At 36.8% G+C, this 22,821-nt stretch overlaps 1 protein-coding gene across 1 annotated transcript in view; it reads right to left on the reverse strand.

Annotated features, from left to right (window-relative positions):
• Positions 1-22,821, reverse strand: part of Sarm (sterile alpha and armadillo motif) — an 85,068-nt gene that overhangs the window by 1,906 nt on the left and 60,341 nt on the right. Inside the window, exons 3-8 of the mRNA XM_090166030.1 lie at positions 16,467-18,515; positions 13,828-14,004; positions 9,391-9,515; positions 6,771-7,006; positions 3,140-3,441; positions 935-1,056 (exon numbers count right to left, since the gene is read on the reverse strand). Of these exons, the coding sequence (XP_090022156.1) occupies positions 935-1,056; positions 3,140-3,441; positions 6,771-7,006; positions 9,391-9,515; positions 13,828-14,004; positions 16,467-18,515 (3,011 nt within the window). The remainder of the gene's footprint in view (positions 1-934; positions 1,057-3,139; positions 3,442-6,770; positions 7,007-9,390; positions 9,516-13,827; positions 14,005-16,466; positions 18,516-22,821) is intronic.

Raw genomic sequence — 22,821 nt, forward strand, 5'->3', positions numbered from 1 at the left:
CTAGATGGCAGCAATAATCTTGATTGTGATGAAATTAAAATACGAATTGGCAAACTGATAAGATATTATCCTTTTTCTTGATTTACGCAAAATTTGAACTCATACATAGATGCGTTGAATTTAGATGATTTTTTAAAGCACAACAGGAATTTCATTTCAGGGAAATAAACAAAATGCATATTATCATTATTAACTAAACTTAATGTTTAAAAATGTATAAAAAAAATGTTTGACAGCTAGGAGTAATAAACTCCCACTCAGAACTACGCTGTATGTTCGGCAGATTTAAATCGTTTATAGGTTTTTGAAAAATTTTCAAAATTAGCGTATATTATCGCACGTTGGGGCATAATTATCGAAATAATGGTACGATAACGAACACCATGAAAATTATAGTACGCCCTAACAATTTCGATGAAATTATCATACTGTGCGATAATTATCGTACGTCTGGCAACGCTGTGCCGAATTTAATCAATGCATAGATCTGGCAGCATTTTCCAACGGGGGGGCAAGACAGTCAAAGAGGGGTTTATTTAAAAGCCTATTCTCTCTACACAACAGCTGAGAGTTCAACCGAAAAACTGTAATTCAAAAGTCTTCTGTTATTTCTTCACGTATTTAGTTGACGGATATTAAGGCAGATGGCGCTATATTTCCTAAGCTCAGCCATAAGTTTAGGTATCAAACTTATGTCGAAGCGTATAATAATTTACAATATCATTCTTTCAACTCAATACAATATTATTGACAGATGGCGTCAACGACAGATTGCCCAAATAAGCTCCACCCACAAAATTCTAAAAAGAGTGCGTCATGAAAACGTGGGGATCTGTTGATTGTTCTCAGTTGCCTCAATCCGTTCTTGGTGGAGAGAGTTTAGCATTAGCTGTACGAGGCCAATTAATAAAGAATCCTTGTTAAGAGCACTCACCTCACTCCGTTGAAGTAACTGACAGCCCGCATGTCCTCTGGAAGTTGTTCTGGGTCTGGCCATTGAAAATTGTCCAAGATCGGAATAATGTTACACTGGCTTTGGAGGGCTTCGACTATCTCCTGAAAATATTAAGTACCATTAATTACGATGGAAATTTCGAAAGGATTTTCGTTAGTACAATCATAAGTCTATAATTATTCGCAATAAGTATGCCAGTTCCTATTCTTTACAATGCTTAAGATTTCACTGAGTGATGCTACACATTTTCTAGATTGTTATTTGTTTTGTATAAACTTCCTGCGTAGTTTGAACTTTGATCAGAAGTGCCGCCGCCTACCGACTGAGTTTTAAATAGAATGTGTGAAAGCTGTCTGCTCATTCAAAATTATCTCGATATAAAAGCTGAACGTTTCAGTTAAAGAATATTCATATTCAAAAGCCGTCTGCTATTTCTTCACAAATTTAGTTGACAGGTATTTAAGTAGATGGCGCTCTTTTCTAGGCTCGAAGCCTTTTAATTGTATATAGATGGTATTAGCGTAGAGTAGCTGAACAGCTATAATCCTGCTAGCTTAGTTCTCGAAGCTCTCGCCAGCTTATAACGTTCATTTAAAAAACGCTTCCATCGACACACTTTTGGTAATTAAGCCACTTTTACTGATAGCTATGGCGAATAATTCACGTCATCGCCCAATTTATAAGCGCCTCTATTGAGAAAAATACGCAACTTATAAACAAATTAACACTTTCACGCCTCGGCACGAAAATGCAGTGCCATCTACATTTAAGAAATAGAATTTGACTTAAGTAAGGTGAGCAGACGAAACTAAAGAGCCGTTGATTTAATTTTTCGTCGCATATATCGCTAGTGTTGCCAAAGGTTTAAACTGGTCATCTAGCGACTTCTAAATCAGGTGGCCTGTTTATAACGCGTAGGAGGGTGATGGCAAGCCCTTCATGCCACAAGAGCCAACAAACTCCCTACACTCACTATTACCGTTAACCTCTACAAGGTTTAATGGAAAGGGTTAGTCTAAAATATCTATAGTCATTCTAAAAATGTAACTGACACGCTTATCTATGCAATATTATAAATTTATGGTACAATCAAGAAATATATATTTATTTCTTAGAGATAATGACTAATTTTAAAGCATCATGGTCCAAAAAAGCCTTTCTATAAAGTCATTACGCTTGCCAACTTGTTTTAATGTATCGCTTTCGTCACGAGACACGTAGGGGTTCAGTTCAGTTTCGAAGGTTAGATCTTTATAAAAAGGGCGACTCGTCGAATTTTAATTCGTGTCTTGTTCAACTTGTTAAAATGTTCCACGCGCTCTTTAATATTTTAGCGTAAAAGGCTCGCGCATTTTTTTTTTCATTTCAGGAAGCACGCGCGAAATCGCTCGAGCCCATTTACGCTAAAATATCAAGACGCGCGTGGAACTTTCCAACAAGTTGAATAAGCCGTAAATAGAGTTTATGCTAGCGTCTATTGGCTATCCTAGTGAAACGTAACTTTTACGTCACGAGTGACGCACCCGATACATCTAAACAAGAAAGCCAATGTTACTTTATAGAAAGGCCTATTTGTAAAAAAGTGAGGGAATTCAGTTTTATCTTGACACTAAGGCAATTTTAATTCAGATCTATGGCAAATTCTGTTATTATTTAGATCCTTGAAAGGTTTTAGCGTTGAAATAACTTTTGTACTGAAATATAAGTCGATTAATTTATTAACTTCCGATAAATGTAAAAGGTAAAAACTGACTAATTTTGGCCTTAAAAAGGGAGAGAAAATTTTTTTAAATAGTCAGGGCATTTGAATGAGAATATTGTGGTAAAAACACGAGAACCACCAATGGTCTAGAGAGTGAGGAGTAAAAACGCGAACAAGTAAAGAGACCAATAAGTAGGGGATAAAACTAAGCTTAGTTTTCTCCCCTACTTATTGGTCTCTTTACTTGTTCGCGTTTTTACTCCTCATATTGTGGTAACCCTGTTTAGGATGATTTCGAGATTTTGGATATGATTTTCACCCGGATTTTGGAATTTTCAGGTGTATATAAAAAATTTTTAAATCGTTTTTCTAAAAAGTGTACGTGATTTTTACGAATATTGGACACCTCGACTCAGTCATTATCCCTAAGCATCAATAAATAAATGATCGAGACCATGTTTTCATGAATTAAATGAACTTACTCTGTGTACCCAGTCCTTGCATTCGTTGTCCTCCACGCAGCGTTCGAGGGCGTTGGGCGTCAGGACGAGGAGGAAGTGTTTGGCCTGTTGGATGCTGTTGAGGAGGTTGTTGTCGAATTTGCCCGCTTCGAGGCGCTCCACGTCGATGAAGACTGAGAAGCCGCGCAGCTGCAGATGCACTTTGAGCAGACTAGCTAACTGAGACCCGTTCGACCTCCGGTAACTGACGAACACGTCCAAGGACTTCTTATTGATGGCCAAAGGGTCGTCCAGGTCTTCTTCGTGGTATGATTGGACTAGACCTGACAATTGCGATAAAATTGTATTAACTACGTATACTTTAATGCCATTGAACTTTACCAGCGCGTAATAAATAACCAAAATGATTAGTAAACGAATGTAAAAAAGGAAAGTAATTAAAACTCCCCTCCGAACACCTTCGACCCGGAGAAAATTCCCTCCGAACACATTCGACCCGGAGAAAATTCCCTCCGAATACATTCGACCCGGAGAAAATTCCCTCCGAATACATTCGACCCGGAGAAAATTCCCTCCGAATACATTCGACCCGGAGAAAATTCCCTCCGAATACATTCGACCCGGAGAAAATTCCCTCCGAATACATTCGACCCGGAGAAAATTCCCTCCGAATACATTCGACCCGGAGAAAATTCCCTCCGAATACATTCGACCCGGAGAAAATTCCCTCCGAATACATTCGACCCGGAGAAAATTCCCTCCGAATACATTCGACCCGGAGAAAATTCCCTCCGAATACATTCGACTAATTAAAATTTACCGGGATAATCTTCCTCAAAATATATTGGACCAATAAAAGATTTTCCCTAATTTTCCGGACAATGAAAGATTTTCTCTAATTTTCCGGACAATGAAAGATTTCCTCTAATTTTCCGGACAATGAAAGATTTTCTCTAATTTTCCGGACAATGAAAGATTTCCTCTAATTTTCCGGACTAATAGGAACATCCCTGAAACTTTGCCGACAAATAGGAACTTCCGTCAAAATTAAACTAATGATATTTTCTCAAAACCTTGAAACAGCCAATAAATAATTTTTCAAAACTAAAGAAAAAAATGTAAATTATCCTTAAGGGGAGTATGAACTAAAACGATAAATCGTCTGCTTAAACTCCCTATGGCAGGTTCTAAATGTACCACAAGCTTATGTGGCCACCAGGTAGCGCAACTGAAATTTTGATCCACCATAAATATAAAGTTCATACTTCCTTTTACAACGGGTAATACGCAATAATATTACAGACTTATGATAAGTAGGTATGTTTCTTACGGAAATATTTTACTAGCTATTCACTGAATGACGACATTAGTAGTGAAAAAATACATTACTACCAAGGACCATAATATACCACTCAGTTCAGTTGCGACTTGCGAGTTCAAGTCCGTGTCAGTGTCAGTGTGAAAAACCGGTTCGGTAAGAAAATTAGCATTAAAACTTTGGGAAATTTCATCCTTATTATGTTATTTATGTTATCAGTAAACATTTACAGGTGAATAATAAGTAGTGTCATACTTATGAATAAATATTATAAATTTAGGATAATATAGTATAAAGGATGGGTTCAGTAAAAATATCACACGTGAAGTAAATTTAGTGTCGTACTTTGAATAAATATTATCGACTTATGATAATAGTAAAAAGAATGGAATATTTAACCTTGGAGAAATAAAACAAGTATATTCCTCCAAGATTTAACGAACAAAAAACAACAAGTCCTAGCTATTACCATTTCTGTTTTTAAAAATACAAAATTTCAACAAGTTTAGCTATTACCATCCCAAAAAAGAAAAAAACTTATTACCGATAGATAAAAAATTGAAATTGTGGAAAATGACACCGTAAAAAATGCCGCCAGACAGACTGGGGACATTTTTATTTAAAAGAAAAAACACCTTTTTGAAGATAATTGAGAAGAGAGATAAAAAAAGCTTGGAGGGGTTTTGGGTTGGAAATTTTGCTTTCATTAATTCGGGCCCACACATTCTGTACGTTCGGGGCCCGAAATTTCGTTCTCGTAAATAGCGTGGGCATCAGAAAACCTTGCCAAGGCCTAAAGGTCACCGTAAACCGCGTTTCCGAACCAAAACCGACCACTTCCGATCGGTAGTTCGATGACCAACCGAATCTTTCCGAACAGATGTTCGGCGCCGATTGCGAGCCGGAGAGACAGGACGCGAGAAGTTAGGCCTAAAAACGGTTGCCCGCGTTCGAAGTTACGCACCCTATTTTTCCAAAGAGGGTAGGGTACGGAAACCGAAAAGGTGAATAATCTAAATTTTAAATGTTTTCGTAGTATTCAGGGAGTATTTTTTCTTTCCAAGACCGAGAGAAAGTTCGAGCCCTTAAGGGGCAACGATTAAGCTTGGGATTACAAATTATACGTTTGTGGAAAAATATGTGTAACTCAGTTCGCTTATGTAGGACAGAATAATGTAAAATTTATTTTCAGATTTAGTTCGGAGAATTTTATATGTGCTTTAGCGCCATGGGGTGGGATTATTGGTCGTTGAAAGGGTTAATATAGGACATTGGTTGAATTTATTTTGTTTAGAACATAAATATCGTTAAATAAGTATGACACTTTCTATGGTTTTAATGGTAATTTAAATTCTAACCGAACTTGTTTTTTCGGTTATAACACTCGCCCCACTTGGCCTCGCAACCGAACTGAATACCGAGTACAATGAGTAGTATAATATTATGGACTATTTCGCCATGAGTTAAGCTATCTTCACCAATGGGAAAGCGGGTTAAAGGCAGTGGCGGACTGGGTCTAATATTTTGGTCTGCAAGAAGACAAAGGGCCCCAGCTTTAACAATTATAACGCTATCATGTTTGAGGGGCCCGCGAGGGGCTGATCACTCCGCGTAATCGGTGTACAGAGCCGTACCTTTGACTGTACTAATGGGATAACGCGTAATCTTTGAAGTCCCTGCCTTTGGCAGTGCTAATCTAAGCGTAATCCGGTGTACAGACTTTCTAAGAGTGGTTAGCCCCTCGGGGGCCCGCTTCATTAACGGTCCGTGGGGCCCACCTGTTTATTGCCGATTCTGTTCGAAGTCTGGCGTAATGTAGACGTACATGAGATATTAAATTTCCCAAAAGAAGACGTTGCACTACCCATTCGATTTGCCATGGCAACCGAAAATGTTTCTGACCACTTAAAACAAAAAAAATCTCTATTTCCTTATTTTACCGAAAAAGTGTTCAAATTTACCCAAACTTGATGAAATTTACCAAAATGTGGTCGAAAATCACGAAATGGGTAATTTGTACCACATTTAGGTAAATTTCATCAAGTTTGGGTAAAATTGGAAAATTTTTGGGGTAAATTTGTAACACCTTTTGGGTAAAATAAGGAAAAAAACTTATTTTTGTTGAAAGTGGTCAAAAACATTTTCGGTTGTCATGGCAAATCAAATGGGTAGTGCAACGTCTCCTTTTGGGAAATTTCATATCTCATATAGGTCTAAATTACGCCCGACTTTGAACCAAATCGGCAATAAACACCTCGGGTACTCTCCTTGTAAATGTAATTTAGGAGCATCCCTGTCGCGTTTTAAGCTAAGAGTGAACTGAACTGAACCGACCTTCGATGGCCTGGGAGATCCTGAGCCTGTGGATGGAATTTTCGATGCCACATTCGCGTTCAAGTTGTGTTTCGGAAAGGAACTTGAGTGTACTTCGGTCCACGCCGCACTGCAACATGGGATAGGTGTACTGGCAGAAATCAGGTCCCAGATTCTGCATCATGTGGTTCAAGTCGGTGTTGTCGCATGATGAGTAATCCGCCAATCGTTTCAGTTGCGACAATTCGCGAAGAAATCTTAACAAAATTAAAATACAAATTATTCAAATTTGTTTCAGATTAAATATAAAAAAAACTAAATTAAAAATAATTAACGAAATAAAACTTTCTTATTAAATTTTCCCCATTTTGTATTAATTTAATAAGAATTTTATTAATTATTAATAATATTATTATTATTATTATTATTAATTTATTCTTATTACAGGATTGCCACCAAATTTTCAGATTCAAATTCCTAAATACCTAATTTAATTTAGCGTATCTGAATCTAAGATTAGTGTTTTATAAATAAATAATAAACAATCACTGATTTTAGACTAAGCAGAATTAAATTAGGTTAGACAAACTTAAAATAATAAATATAAATGTTGGAAATTTTAAGTTTATAAGTTTATATCTAATCTAATTTTTTCTGTGGAGGTCCGAAAATATTTACCAAAATAATTTCCACACATTTTTATATTTAACCTAATTTAATTTAGCTTATTCTAAAAATAATATTTTTTGACGTTTTCGATTTGTGGAGAGAGAAAATAATTTGAGACAAAAATTACCAATATTACCAGCCTAGGACGAACTTATTAAAGCCACTAAATACCTGGAGAAACTAAGCCAAGGCTTGTTGGGGATGAAAAAATAAAATTGAAGTTTACGTCAAAGCGAATGGGTTCACTTTCCGAAATAGCAACTCAGGGATGTTTGGGTTGGTGGCGTGGCTTAGAGAAAAACACGATTGAGCTCGAGGCTCTAGCCTCGTTCGGGCGAGCTCATTTACTCAGTGGCAAAAGTGCACTATTTTTAGTAGTCGCTAAAAAACGTTACGCGAACATTCTTGGGCGCCAAGACTAGCGAGAAACGGTTACCGAATTCCACAACTTTTTTTTGCTTTCAAACTTTTTCTTTTTAAGTTGTTTTTGTTACGGCTAGATTTACGCCAATTTCTGGGCTGCAGCTAATTTACTGAAGCTTGAAAATTTGTGGAATTTTTCGGTCGCTTTTGATTCTTGCGTAAGGTAACAAAAAATAACGTGTTTTAAACTTTTATCAACATTTTTTTTTAAATAAGTGTTAAAATCCGTTTTAACACTAAAACAGGGTTCGTACAAAATTTCCGGAATTAAATTCCCTGACATTTCCAGGTTTTCCCTGACCATTTTTGTAGAATAAATGAATGGTTTGAGGTAAAATCTTGAAAAATATATGTACATCTTGAAAAATATATGTATATCTTGAAAAATTGATTTGTCCGATTTTTTTTGGTGTCATTTTAAAATTCCCTTACTGTTGTGGACCATTATAAAATTCCCTTACTGTTGTGGACCATTATAAAATTCCCTTACTGTTGTGGACCATTATAAAATTCCCTTACTGTTGTGGACCATTTTAAATTCCCTGACCTTTTGGAAACATTTTCAAATTCCGACTTTTCCAGGTCGTGTACGAACCCTGTAAAAGGAGTTATACTCTATGACTAGACCTGAGAAGCATTTTCTGTATAAAGATTTCGTAGTCGGTGGACTATTACTGAGATTACCCAGTGATTCCGAAGCAATTGCCCTGATCATCTTCAAACCAAGCGAACGGAGTTCTTAAATTGTCAATACCAGTAGTTTGAAATATTCAGGTCATTGAAATGAACAGTTTACATTCGTCAAAACCGTTTATGTGAAACAATTTAAAATCATGAATTTATTTATCCACCTCATGCGGTAACAGTATGCTCCTTTGCTTAAGTGCTAATCAAATCGACTCGCTAACAAAACTAAGGGAATTAAATCGAGAGAAGTTCAATATAACATCTTCAAGGAATGTTTATTTAGGGTTTATGTAGAGTTTTTTTCGAATTTCAAACCTTAACGCGTGTACGCTCGTATTTCTCGCCATCGAACTAACCAACTATTTTGCCAACGGAAAGAGTAGGATGAGATGTGTTGAGGAAACTTCCAATTTCGCAATCACTCCACGACAGACTATAATTAACCTAATTCGTCCTGTGGTATACTTATGTTTATTACGTTACCTATGCTAAAACTAATATCACAAATCTTAAACACACATCCAAACCCCCCCCCCCCCCTCAAATCTCAGTTACAAAAAAAAAATTAAAAACTAGTAGTAGATTAGAAGACATACAAGAATTTTAGAGTTCGTAAGAAACACGCTATTAAATTTCGAAAGACCTTCGACGAAATTTGTGAATGGAATTTTCAACAGACTATTGGGCAATATCATCGGGCGTTGTTAACAGTAAAAAAAACAAGCCCGCTTTCTGACTAGAAGGGGGACCTAGTTCGAACGACGGAAACTTGAATGAAGCTGCCCACGCCATCCCAGTTCCCACGTTCCAAGTCCCGACAAAAAACGAGATTACTTTCGATAAATCAATAAACGAAACTAACCTTCGCCGTAAAATGCCGTTTTTAATTCCAATGTCCTCCTTCAGCATTTCCTCCGTCAGCTGCAGCAACAAGTCTCCGTCCACTCGACTGTTCATGAATTGCTGGCTGTAGTGGGAGAATCCTATCTGTTTCACGAAATAACACTGGTTAGTAAACAGTCACTCTGACATGGTTGACACAGGTTTTTTTCAGATTCAAATTCCCTGACTTTTCCTGAGTTATTATCCCCGGGGCCATTTCCGGAAATTCCCCTCCCCCCCAGGCCATTTCCCGAGATTTTTTCCTGGCAGGGTTCGTACAACATTCCCGGAATTAATTTCCCTGACTTTTCAAGGTGTTCCCTGACCATTTTTGTATAAATGATTGTTTTGAGGTAAAATCTTGCAAAATATTTCATATTTATTTTTAATACATCATTCTAAAATTTATTTGCCTGATTTTTTGGGCTAATTTTCTAACTCTCCAACTTTTCCCTGACTGTTTGGTGCCATTTTAAAATTCCCAGGTCGTGCATGAAACCTGCCTGGCCAATACCAGAAATATTCTGACTAATTTTAAATCTAACTATCAATTTTTAACCTAAAAGTTTCCTATTTTCAACCAAATTTGAACTCCCTCATTTTGCCGTGACGTTTAGGCTAATTTTTTGAAGTTCCTGACTTTACCCTGACTTTGAGAGCCATTTTCAAACTACATGACTTTTCCAGGAATTCCAGGTATTGTGGCAACCCTGTTTGACGTCGGTAATGACGTCAACCTTGCAATAATTAATACAGGGCTTCCCTAAAACGTAAAAAACACTTCTTCCGACCCCTCTAGCCACTAAAAAACGCGTAACTCTCACTGCACAAGAGTGTTCGAAGGTATCACAAGGAAACTTTATTTGTTACTATTACTGTACAACACCTATAAGAGAATTTAATACGAAGAATTAAACATTAAAGGGGAACGGTCAAGCTTTAACCAGTTAGATAGCCCTATAGCCCGTTAAAAACTAAAATTTATGGCGAAAACCGCATCAAAAAATATTAAGTGGTTAATTTTTAATAAAATAAAGAAATTTCGGGAAATCGAAAAGCGCGCGTCCGCCGTGACACCTGGTGAGAAGTCGGTGAGACAGAAAAACAACGTAAAAGCACGCGCTGCTGAAGACGCGAAAGATTTGTTTTGCACGCGCGGCGCGTTCCAGTTATACGAGACCTAAGCCTAAATTGCGCGATTTCAAAAGTTAGGATAGTTCGCAAATCGCTCGCTAAGGTGCTGCTGGAGCTGGCGATACACCTTAAGATGGCGGCGATAATTCAAACCCAAATACATGGCGTTATTTGGTGTTTCAACTTATTAGGCCAAAAACTGTTTATTTTCAAGACAAAATAAGGTACGTGTAAGCATATTGAACGTCTTGTTGATCTAATGATATGCAAATAAAGCGATGCTTGGAAAAGCTTGGCCGTTCCCCTTTAAGAGTTCAATTTTTATGCTTTTTATTTATACTAGATGACGCCAATTAAAACAGTTTGACCATACATGGAATAAATACAGATCGCGCTTTTGCCTATAAATTTATAAATACCCTCCCCCAAAATGGCGGCCATGGTTGAAGCTCCAAAGTTGCTACTAACTCTATAAAAGCCATTCACAAAAACATTAAGAGGATTTCAATGCTTTTTATCAGCAATCCATACCTCTACTTGGAATGCTTATCGCGGCAGATTTTCGTCTCGATGTGGTTGACGGTTGTATTGACGTCACTATGTGAACAAACAACAACGTGAGAGGGGAGCGCGCGCAGAGGGAATTTTTCCTCTCGTAGGCGGGGCCAAAGCCGTCAGAGTGATCTTACCATAAGTATTCCAAGTAGAGGTATGGAAACTATGGATTCCTGTTTTTATTTATACTAGACTAGATGACGCCATTGTACGTTATTCATATTTCCCTCAAGCGGCGGTTTTCGGAAGCTCTGGTGTGGAAAATGGTGAAACAGGGCTGCCATGCATTTTTCGTTTTAATTTATTTATTTAACATCGAAAATATACGGCAACCCTGTCGCTGGAAAACAGGGCTGCCACACATTTTCGATGCGAAATAAATAATTGAGAACGAAGCAATATTATAGTTATCGTTCTCACGCATGCGCGATTTCATAAAGTGCGTTCCCCTCGTCGCGTCTGTTCGTCGGCTGTCTAGATTTTTCTAGAAGGACTGACGTCATCGACGACGGTGTTGCGAGCTCGAGATTTTACAATCTCGTCACGCGGTTCAATCTCGACTCGTTAGTTTAGACGTCTGTTTTTAAAAATTGAAATGGAAACGTAGAATAAAGAACGGTTAAAACACCTTTTACGCGATATAAGTGATAGGAAAGCTTTCGTTGACAAAACTAAGGGTTTAGCGTTGTTTACAAATTTCTACTCGCAGATATTCATATAATAAAATTGGTCTTTTAAACTTACGCAATAATTCGTATCTTTTTTTAAGTAATTTTATAAACATTTCATAACTATCATTAAACTCCGTGAACCATGAAGAATTACACTTTTTAGTAATTTAAATTTAATAGGTATTAAAATAAATCGGATACCGCTGAATTAGTAGATTTGATACATTTGGATATCGGAAATAGAAGAATTAATTTAAATTTGAACAAGCATCTTATAATGCACAACAAAATTTCGGAAACGGATAGGAATAGTATCAGTAAATTTTACCTCTGCAGCTCTCTAATTGCCACCATTGGGGCATTTAAAAATTGGCTCCAATGACATTACCCCTGCGAAAGGATCTTCTCCTTTGTGTCTAATGTTTATTGTACTCGCGAATCCTAATACTGGTTTCCCCCCATAATCCCAAAGGTATATATATTTCAAAGGATCAATAAACATAAATAATAACAAGGTACCACCTTGGTCCCAACAAGGATCCTATATAACATATAGGATCCTTGGTCCCAAGTCATATAGACTTTTAATGCCTTTAATTCAGCTGGCCGGGTTAAATGTATTAAATCGCGTTAATCGCCATTAAATTTTTAATCCGATATAATCGCCATTAAATTTTTAATCCGATATAATCGCCATTAAATTTTTAATCCGATATAATCGCCATAAATTTTTAATCCGATATAATCGCCATAAATTTTTAATCCGATATAATCGCCATAAATTTTTAATCCGATATAATCGCCATAAATTTTTAATCCGATATAATCGCCATAAATTTTTAATCCGATATAATCGCCATAAATTTTTAATCCGATATAATCGCCATAAATTTTTAATCCGATATAATCGCCATAAATTTTTAATCCGATATAATCGCTAATTAATCTTTTAATCTCGATTCAATCACGATTTAATAACGATCTAATTTTTGGACACAATTAAATCGATTTAATCACGATCTAATGTTTAGACAAAATCGATTTAATCACGATCTAATGTTTAGACAAAATCGATTTAATCACGATCTAATGTTTAGACAAAATCGATTTAATCACGATCTAATGTTTAGACAAAATCGATTTAATCACGATCTAATGTTTAGACAAAATCGATTTAATCACGATCTAATGTTTCGACAAAATCGATTTAATCACGATCTAATGTTTCGACAAAATCGATTTAATCACGATCTAATGTTTAGACAAAATCGATTTAATCACGATCTAACGTTTCGACAAAATCGATTTAATCACGATCTAACGTTTAGACAAAATCGATTTAATCACGATCTAACGTTTAGACAAAATCGATTTAATCACGATCTAACGTTTAGACAAAATCGATTTAATCACGATCTAACGTTTAGACAAAATCGATTTAATCACGATCTAACGTTTAGACCAAATCGATTTAATCACGATCTAATGTTTAGACAAAATCGATTTAATCACGATCTAATGTTTAGACAAAATCGATTTAATCACGATCTAATGTTTAGACAAAATCGATTTAATCACGATCTAATGTTTAGACAAAATCGATTTAATCACGATCTAATGTTTAGACCAAATCGATTGAATCACGATCTAATGTTTAGACCAAATCGATTGAATCACGATCTAATGTTTAGACAAAATCGATTTAATCACGATCTAATGTTTAGACAAAATCGATTTAATCACGATCTAATGTTTAGACAAAATCGATTTAATCACGATCTAATGTTTAGACAAAATCGATTTAATCACGATCTAATTTTTGGAATATATTTATTTTTAATCGTGATAAAATCAGCTTAATCGTGATAAAATCAGCTTAATCGTGATTAAATCATGATTTAAGATTAAATAATCTTAATCATGATTTAATCGATCAAGGGTGCAAACTTAATCATAGAAGTAAACTGCTTACAGCTCCTACACTCCCAATTAACGTTAACGACATTCATCCGGCTATCGCATTGGTCGCTGGTGGTTTGCAAGGTGATGGAGCTTACCTGTTTGACCCATTCCCGTACGTCCTCGACAGTCCAGAGGGGAACTTGCTGGGAGAGTTTGTGCGGGACCTCTTCGCCGATGAGTTGCAGCGCCTGGGCGGCGTACTTGGAAGCGATGGCGTTCGGCGAACTGGCGACCTTCTTCAAGGCTTCGACGGCGCCGATTTCGTTAAATATCTGTATACCGCAGACGCAACATTCATTTAATCCAGTAATCAAAAGAAATTAAGCCATCGTCGTAAGAAATATCAAACGAAATGCGGTGCTTTTGGCTACAGGCGCATTAACCAGTAGGCCGAATAGACCATTCTATAAAATTCTACTTGGGTTTATTTACTTTTATTTTTAACGAACCAGGGAGGCTCAAAAACGGATTTTCTGGCAAACCTGCCAACCTAGTTATCTCGATAAATAGTGGATTTTAGATCAAATCCTACTCATTTAACGGTCGTAGTTTTATACAATCCATTATAAATAGTTAATTGACTATATCTCATTGATTTGGTAAATAGTTCAGTTGTGAACTTACTATATTTTGAAATATACTATCTTCACGTAGGCTACCTTAGCTATATTTTGAAAATCGACTTTATGAGTGACGCTTCAAAAATTATCAGTCATATAGGAATGAGCATAAGCAGAATTTATAAAAGCAAAGAATAAATTAGGGTTTGCAAATTCTACTGAAGTAGCGCTATGTTGTCTTTGTGAAGTTGTTTGGCCTGATTAGCTAGGAATTTATAGAAAGGTCTATTAGCCTTGAGCCCGGAACTTGCCAAAAGGTAAGGGTGTCCCGAGACAAGCCTAGGGCTCAGGGTGGTAGTTAATCCGCCACTGGATATCGTTACGTCATCAAAATCGCCATACTGCAGCAAGATACGCCTTCATGGTCGTATAACAAAGACAATATACAATTTCCTATACCCTACAGATTCAAATGCTTTGGGCCCATTCGACCGAAATCCCATTCGTTCGAAAACGATTTAACAATGAGTCCCAATCGATCGAAAATAGCCCAATTTTGCACCTAACCTAACCTAGCCTATAACTACCTCCAAGTGACATCGTGGAACCCCAGGCAGAAGTAAAAAAAAACCAAATAAAAAGTCCCAATGAACCGAATCCGCTTTTTGGGCTATATTTCGGAAACATATTGAATTCGGTCGAATGGGATTTCGATCGAATGGGAATATACCATTGCTTTGGGCCCATTCGACCGAAATCCCATTCGTTCGAAAACGATTTAACATTGAGTCCCAATCGATCTAAAATAAACCAATTGTGCGGTTTACAGCCCAATTTTGCAACTAACCTAACCTAACCTAACCTACATCCAAGTGACATCGTGGAACCCCATGGCAGAAGTAAAAAACAAAATAAAATAATAGTAGTGGGCCTTTTTTGAGGTCGAGTACTCTAATCAACCTCGAATAAGTAATTGGAGAATACTCGTCGATTACCGAGTACCAAAAAATTGCATATTCGGGCACCCGGTTACTCGAATAAGCTGCTCTCGAAACTCACCAAGTATTTGTTTTTTCTATCCTCTTTGCTTCAAAGTTCAAAGAGTGGTTTTTACAACTTTTTGAGGGGCATTAAACGGTACCTACAAAGTTGTGGAAACTGTGGCTCATTTAAATTATATGAATAATTTTCATCATTGAAAGTTACTTTATACTCCTTTTAAATTTAATTTAATAATTACTTGAAAAAAAAAACCAGCTCCTAATCAAGTACTCGATAACCCGACCCGTTAAAAATATTACTCGAAGTTTTTTTTAGTTACTCGACTCGAATAAGAGAAAGCTTCCCCTTAATCAAGAACTCGATTACTCGACTCGACTCCAATACTCAATGGAATTTTTTTTTAAAATCGATAATCGACTGGATTACTTAAAACCACTAATGGCACAGCCCTAGTGCTATGTGTAGTTGGTTTCCAATGTAACTGTGGAGCTGAATTTTTCTATGGTTTGAGCTTTATATGGTCGTTGTTAAATCTTGTACTGCCATAAAGGCATATCTTGATGCAGGAGTTACTTGTATTTCAAACATTGGTCTAATATTTCTTAAAACAATGTCTACCTACTTAACCGTATTACACGATTAAAAAATTCAAATTGTTCATATCAAATTAATTTTGTCTCAGATAAATCCAACTGATTTAAAACGAACTTAAGTCATAATTTAATAATTTTCTGTAGCAATGCCAATTCAGAGCAAACTAAATTAAAACTAATTAAATTTAATTGATATTAAATTTTAGTTTAGATTGCCCCTGAAAATTAATTTACTGCTAAAGAAAAACAAAAATTAACTAAAATAAATAAAAACAAAATTTAACTAAAATAAATAAAAACAAACAAATTAACTAAAATAAATAAAAACAAACAAATTAACTAAAAAATACAAAAACAACAATGAACTTAAAATAAAACCTAATTTACTAAAAATAAACAAAAACTAACTATAATAAAAACCATAAATTAAGTAAAATAAAAATTCGATATTATAAAAAACTCAATTAAAATATAAATTAGATTTTTTTCCAAACCCATTTAAATTTTATGAAAAATATCAATAATCCTGACTAGCAGCCCTAGAAGCGAAAAAGCAGTTGAAAGAGAAGAAAAGCTTACGGAAGTGTTGGCCTGTTTCTTTTTGATGCCGGCCTCCATGGCGAAGTGGAAGGCGGCCAAGCTGCGGGCTTCCTCCCTCTTGCTGTTCAGGACGGGCACTAGCCGCAGCAACCAATTCTTGGACTGCCCGTGGACGTGTTGCACCGAACTGCTGGCGAACTCTTCGGGGCAGTGACTAGACACGAACGGCTCCACCAGGTCCAGGGTGCCGGAGCGGAGGACCGCCGCCTCAATCTCCTTGTTGGCCACCAAAGCGGTGATGGCCAAACAGGCGTAATACTTGATGTTGTCGTCGGGATGGAAGGCGAGCGGGAACAACCAGACGGGCGCTTTGTTGACGATCATGGCCTGCTGGTTCTCGGGTCCTCCGTAGAGAGACAGGTTGGCCAGAGCGGCGGCGCAATGGCGTAGCGTCTCCACGTCGCTGGAACGGCAGTCGTAGAGGATGGCCTTCAAGCCGCCCATGCGAATGACGTCGCTGCAAGTGACCTCGCTGTGTTTGAACAGATGCGCCAAGATGCCCGTCCCGATCCGCGAATGCGAGACCGCGCTCTTGGTGCTGTGGTTGCAAGCGACGCTGACCACCTTCTCGAGTCCGTTTTCGACGATGTACGAGCGATTTTCCGTACTTAAACACTGTTCCAGTACTTGGGCGCTGTGGAATTCGAGACTGTCGTTACCGGATTTCAAGTGCGACACTAAGATGTCCAAGCCTCCGCTGTTTCGCAGAATATTGCAAACGTTGAAGCCTAAATCGTAGCCGACAGTGGGCACCGCCCAAGCCTTGCGGACAATGTCGTTGATACTGCCCAGAATGGCCTCCGCTTCGTCATCGGTGGCCGTCTTCAACTTCTGCACGCACATCTCCATCCGTTGCGTGATTCTCTGGGTGATCCGGTGGACGTCCTGGGCCGAGGCGTTTCCGGTGGACAGCAATTCCAAATCGTCCTCGAACCCACGCGTGATGGCCAGTCTCTGACTGGAATTACCCAAAGAAACGTCGCTGTTCGTCAAGGACGACACGTTGTTGGTTAAGGAAGAAGACACGTTATTGTACTCGATACTGGACTTCGAAACGCTACTGATGGAGGACATGGCTTTGGTGGAGAAGGCCATCTTGGAACTAGTCTGAACGTTACGTTCTTGGTGCAGGGAACCTTGGCTAAACAGTTGCCGTTCCTCCTGTTTGCTCGTGGCCACTTTCTCGGCGGTGTACTCGTCCGTGGCCAATTTCAAGGCGCTGTGGGCGGCTTTGCGGTTCTGTTGCGCGACCCCTTCGGAGTTGACGAGCCGCTTCTGTTCCGCCATGCTGGAACTCAATTTCTCGGCGCTGAACCCTTCGCCGTCCAACCGGGCCTTGGTGGCGCTGTTGGCTCTCTTCTCCTCGTAGTTCATGTCGCCCGCTTGCACGCGTTTCAGTTCTTTATTAGTAGTGGCCGACTTTTCCGCCGTGAAGTTGTCCGTTTGGACTTTGCAATGCGACGAAGAAGCGACCCGTTTCTGCTCGAAGCGCAACTCTTGCGGGGAACCTTCCCGGGGCGAAATGGGCGTCGAGATGGTGGGCGAATTACAAGTACCGTTGGTCAAAGGTTGGTCTTCTTCGGCCAGGACTTCCTCGACGCTGAAACCGCGATTATGACTCAGCATTTTCACGCGATCGCTGGCGACCGAACTGGTCAAGCTGAGACTGCGGCTGTAGTTGCGATTCTCCTGCTGCTTCAGCTCCTGGCTACTGGACAGCGATTGGATCATTTGGGACTTTTTACTGAGTAAGCTGCTGGCGGCGGCCGAACTTTTGACCATTTGGGAAGCGCTGCTGCTGAAGGCCGACGAGGAACTGCTGCTGACGGAGGCCAGAGAACTGCTGTTGAGTTTGCTCTGCAGCAGGGAGGACTTCTTGTTGAGGTTGGATTCGATGATGGAAGCCGAGGCGGGGGGCGAATGGTCTCCGCCGTTGGTGTGCCGGTGCAGCGGCGGAGGCGAGCTGGAGTGCGATTTGGGGGACAAGGTCGGGCTGTTCTTGAATTCGGACGGGAAGTCGGACGACATCTGCAACGACATTAAAAACCACAGTTTTAATTTCAGTTTTAATGAGCTCTTCACTTAATACTTGACTATTTACAGGGTGTCCAAAATATAATTAAACTGAATTAATAACGCGAAACCTTTTATGCTAAGAAATTGGATTTTCTAAACAGATTTATCGTGCAAGAGGATGTAATAATAGTAACATAAGTGTATACTTTTGTTACATAAGTGGGACACTTCCTAATCTTCATATTTAAAAGTCTTACTGAGAGCTATTCACGAGACAGACTGCATTCCGGGCTTCGACGCCGTTTTGCGTCCGCTTGCTCCCGCGTCATACGTAGCCTTTGACAGCGCCTCGCTAGGGGGAGATATTCTTCTTGTGATGACGTCACTCCGTTACTAGCTCTCAGTAAAATATTCCTCAAAGTGACAACTTATAGAACAATATTATAGACTTTTGATGATAATAATAATTATAATAATCAGCTAGGCTCATACGCAAGGCACTACCTTAGGCCCAAGTCATCTAGCGACGTTTAATGCCTTTAATCAGGTGGCCGGGTTACAAAGCGTAGGAGAGTGGTGGCAAGTCCTTCATGCCACGCGAACCAACAGCTCCCTACACTCACTATTAACCTCTACAACCAAAAAATTTGGATGACCTTGAGCCACATCTTCAAGGTCATTCAAAACATTTCTTAAGAACTATTGGGTTTAGCAAGATTTGTTTCAATAAGTGCTTTGTAGAAATAACCCAAAGGTCAAAAACCACGAGGTAACTAAAGGAATAATGAAGTGGTCGCCATCACATTTTAAGTAGAAATAACCCAAAGGTCAAAAACCACGAGGTAACTAAAGGAATAATCAAGTGGTCGCCATCACATTTTAAGTAGAAATAACCCAAAGGTCAAAACCAGGAGGTACCTAACGGAATAATAACGAGCCCGTAAGTCAAAAAAATACATCGTGGAAATGAAAATAAATACATTTACACTTCATACTCCCTTTAAAATGAAGTATAAATACATTATTTGCTGAATGTTTTCCAAAACCTGCCGTAGATGGCGCCACTAATGGAAGTGGATTATGGAGATTCGAGACAATCCGCTATGCCCCGCGTGCAATATTATTTTTGTAAGGCTGCTATATAGTCGATACGGCTCTTTGACCTTGATAGAAATAGTCATATAATTTATTTCTAATTAACATTAGTCCTAATTAAGAGCAATTGTAGAGACGCCTTTAAAGAACCTTCTTCAGCCGCCATCAGCGAAGGTCAACGCCGACAAATCTTAAAACGTTGAAGCTGTTAATTACAGCGTTTCAAACTATGCCTGGAAATCCCTTCGCATAACATCTTTAACGGCTTACTACAAAGACTAGTTTAGAGAAAGGTACAGGGTGAACAAAAGTTATCAAATCATAACTTGGATGTTATTTGATCTAGCCCTACCCAAATTACATTACAATATTTATTTATTTAATTAAATAAGTATGTTAAATTACAATAATTAAATATAATGTTAAATTACAATAATTAAATATAATGTTAAATTACAATAATTAAATATAATGTCAAATTACAATAATTAAATATAATGTCAAATTACAATAATTAAATATAATGTCAAATTACAATAATTAAATATTATATTTAATTATTGTAATTTGACATTATATTTAATTATTGTAATTTGACATTATATTTAATTATTGTAATTTGACATTATATTTAATTATTGTAATTTGACATTATGTTAAATTAATATAATTAAATATAATGTTAAATTAATATAATTAAATATTATGTCAAATTACTATAATTTAATTTATTAAATAAGTAGTATGTTAAATTAGAATAAAGTAGTATGTTAATTTACTATAATTTAATTAAATAAGTATAAAGTATAATGTTAAATTACAATAATTTAATTAAATAAGTATAAACTATTATGTTAAATTACAATAATTTAATCAATTAAATAAGTATTAGTTATATTGTAAAATTACAATAATTTAATCAATTAAATAAGTATTAGTTATATTGTAAAATTACAATAATTTAATCAATTAAATAAGTATTAGTTATATTGTAAAATTACAATAACTTAATTAAATTTCCATATTTCGTTGTATTACTCATTAAGTAAATTAAGTAGTATGGTAAGCGACCAAATCCTTTGTTAAAAGGTTAAATTTATAATTTAGTATAAATCAATAGGTGTTTTCATAAAATAAAATTAAGAGTATGAAATGTTTTTCTCCGCGTCACGAGCTCTATTTACGGTACTTTATCGGCACGCGCGTTTCGCACGTGGACTTCGAATTCGAAAATCTTGATCGACTGCAGCGCGTGCTCCCTAGATCTTCAATAACTATAGCTAGTGACGTAGAACAACATTTAGTAGTGACCTCTCGTATTTTATAGAAACACCTATTAAATAGCTTTAACTAGGATTTATTTAATTATTTGATCTATAGGTACTGAATTTAAATATTTAGTTTAAATATTTTCCTATTTAGGTAAAATATTTATAATATTCTTAATAATGTAAAGATATTTTCCAATACCACAAGTACAGCCAACTTCAATAGTTTTGACACGCGCTTTTATTTTATCGCAATTGGCCAGGATGGTAGTGCGAGACTAATTTTATGAACGCGCTACCATTTTCAGTGCAAAATATTTTAAACCGATAGATGGCGGTAATGTTACTGAAACTGGCAATTTATATCAATTAAGAAGCAAATTAAGTTGTATGATAAGCAAATAAATCTTTTTGAAACAACTTAATTTGACAATCAATTTGTACAATTAAAAGATTAAACAGCCCTAAATTTGAAAACTTCAAATAACCATAGAATAAATTGTAATAAATATAAATTTTCTAATTTCTTATTCATTTTGAAATACTTTTACACCCATATTATCATCACAGACCCTAAAACAGTCAAAGGCAGGAAATTTAAAATTGATATTACTTCATAATTTAAACTATGCTAAACTACAAAATATTTAGATTTAAATTAATTAATCGTTGATTTTTTCACCGTGATTAAAAAAGTTAAATTAAAATTGAAATAAATTTTAATTAGACGCATTTTAAATATTTTAAAATATATGAAAAAAAATTTCTATAAGTAAATTAACATTGCGGCATAAGCACTCAATAATGACTTAAATTAAAAGAATTCTAGTAAACAGCACTTTTGAAAATTTCACGTAGTAAATATACAACGAAGTCAAGAACTGTTAGACGAAAAAACAACAGCCCTGTACCTGACGTCCTTAAAAATCTCTGAAATGTGTTAAAATTGAGAAACCAAGGCTAAGCGTCCGAACAAATACCTTTTCGTTGGCCAGGTTAAAATACTTTTTTATAAGAATAATTTATTTTGAGGAGAAGAGAATAAAAAAAAGTGAGATCCTTACATGATTTCCGCTGGTTCGGCCCAACAAATCTTTCGCGAACAGTTCGCGATTTCGCCACATGGGGGCGCTGCGAGGTTTCCGTTCAATGTTTGTCAAAGGCTTCAAACTTATGTCCCGCATTTTGTCCAAAACGTTTCTCGATATTTTAATTCGAACCGATTTGGATAATTAATCAGGTTTGAAATGATTTAAAATTTAAATTACGGATTTATCTTTTTCTGGAAAATGGCGCTATTTTAAACCGATAAGGCAATATTGCGTGATAATAATTTTGTCATTCTTATACTAATTTTAGAATATAACGATGACCAACTTGAAAATTAATACGCTGAACGGAAATTGATAAGATTGGGACCGGAAGATTAGGTTTTATATTTTCGCCAGAAGAAACTTAATACACGTTGGTAATCGTAACTACGTGTAATTGCAAGTGCTGGTCAATGCTTACAACTTTAGCAGAACCCAAATACGAGCTCAGTTTTGACACACAGTCTAGCAAAATTTGTAGTTAATTTCCACCGAAAGTACTGACCCTAATTTCTCCAAAAACTAACAGAAATTTCACCGAAGGTACTACGGCGAATTTAACCAAATACTAACACGAAAATGATCGTTGAGAACTTGGAAATTTCACCAATAGTAACAGAATTTCACCGAAGGTACTAAGATGAATTTAGACAAATACTAACACGAAAATGACCATTGAGTACTCGGAAATTTCACCAATAGTAACAGAAATTTCACCGATTGTACTACGACGAATTTAACCAAATACTAACACGAAATTTCACCTCAGTACTAACACAATTTTCATTTATAAACCAAGAAATTTAACCTCGGTACTAACGCAATATTCACCGAATTTTTCACCAAATACACCGCACCGATAAA

Source organism: Leiobunum rupestre, chromosome 2 (assembly GCF_980474605.1).
Source record: "Leiobunum rupestre chromosome 2, qqLeiRupe1.1.hap1, whole genome shotgun sequence".
Taxonomy (NCBI): domain Eukaryota; kingdom Metazoa; phylum Arthropoda; class Arachnida; order Opiliones; family Sclerosomatidae; genus Leiobunum; species Leiobunum rupestre.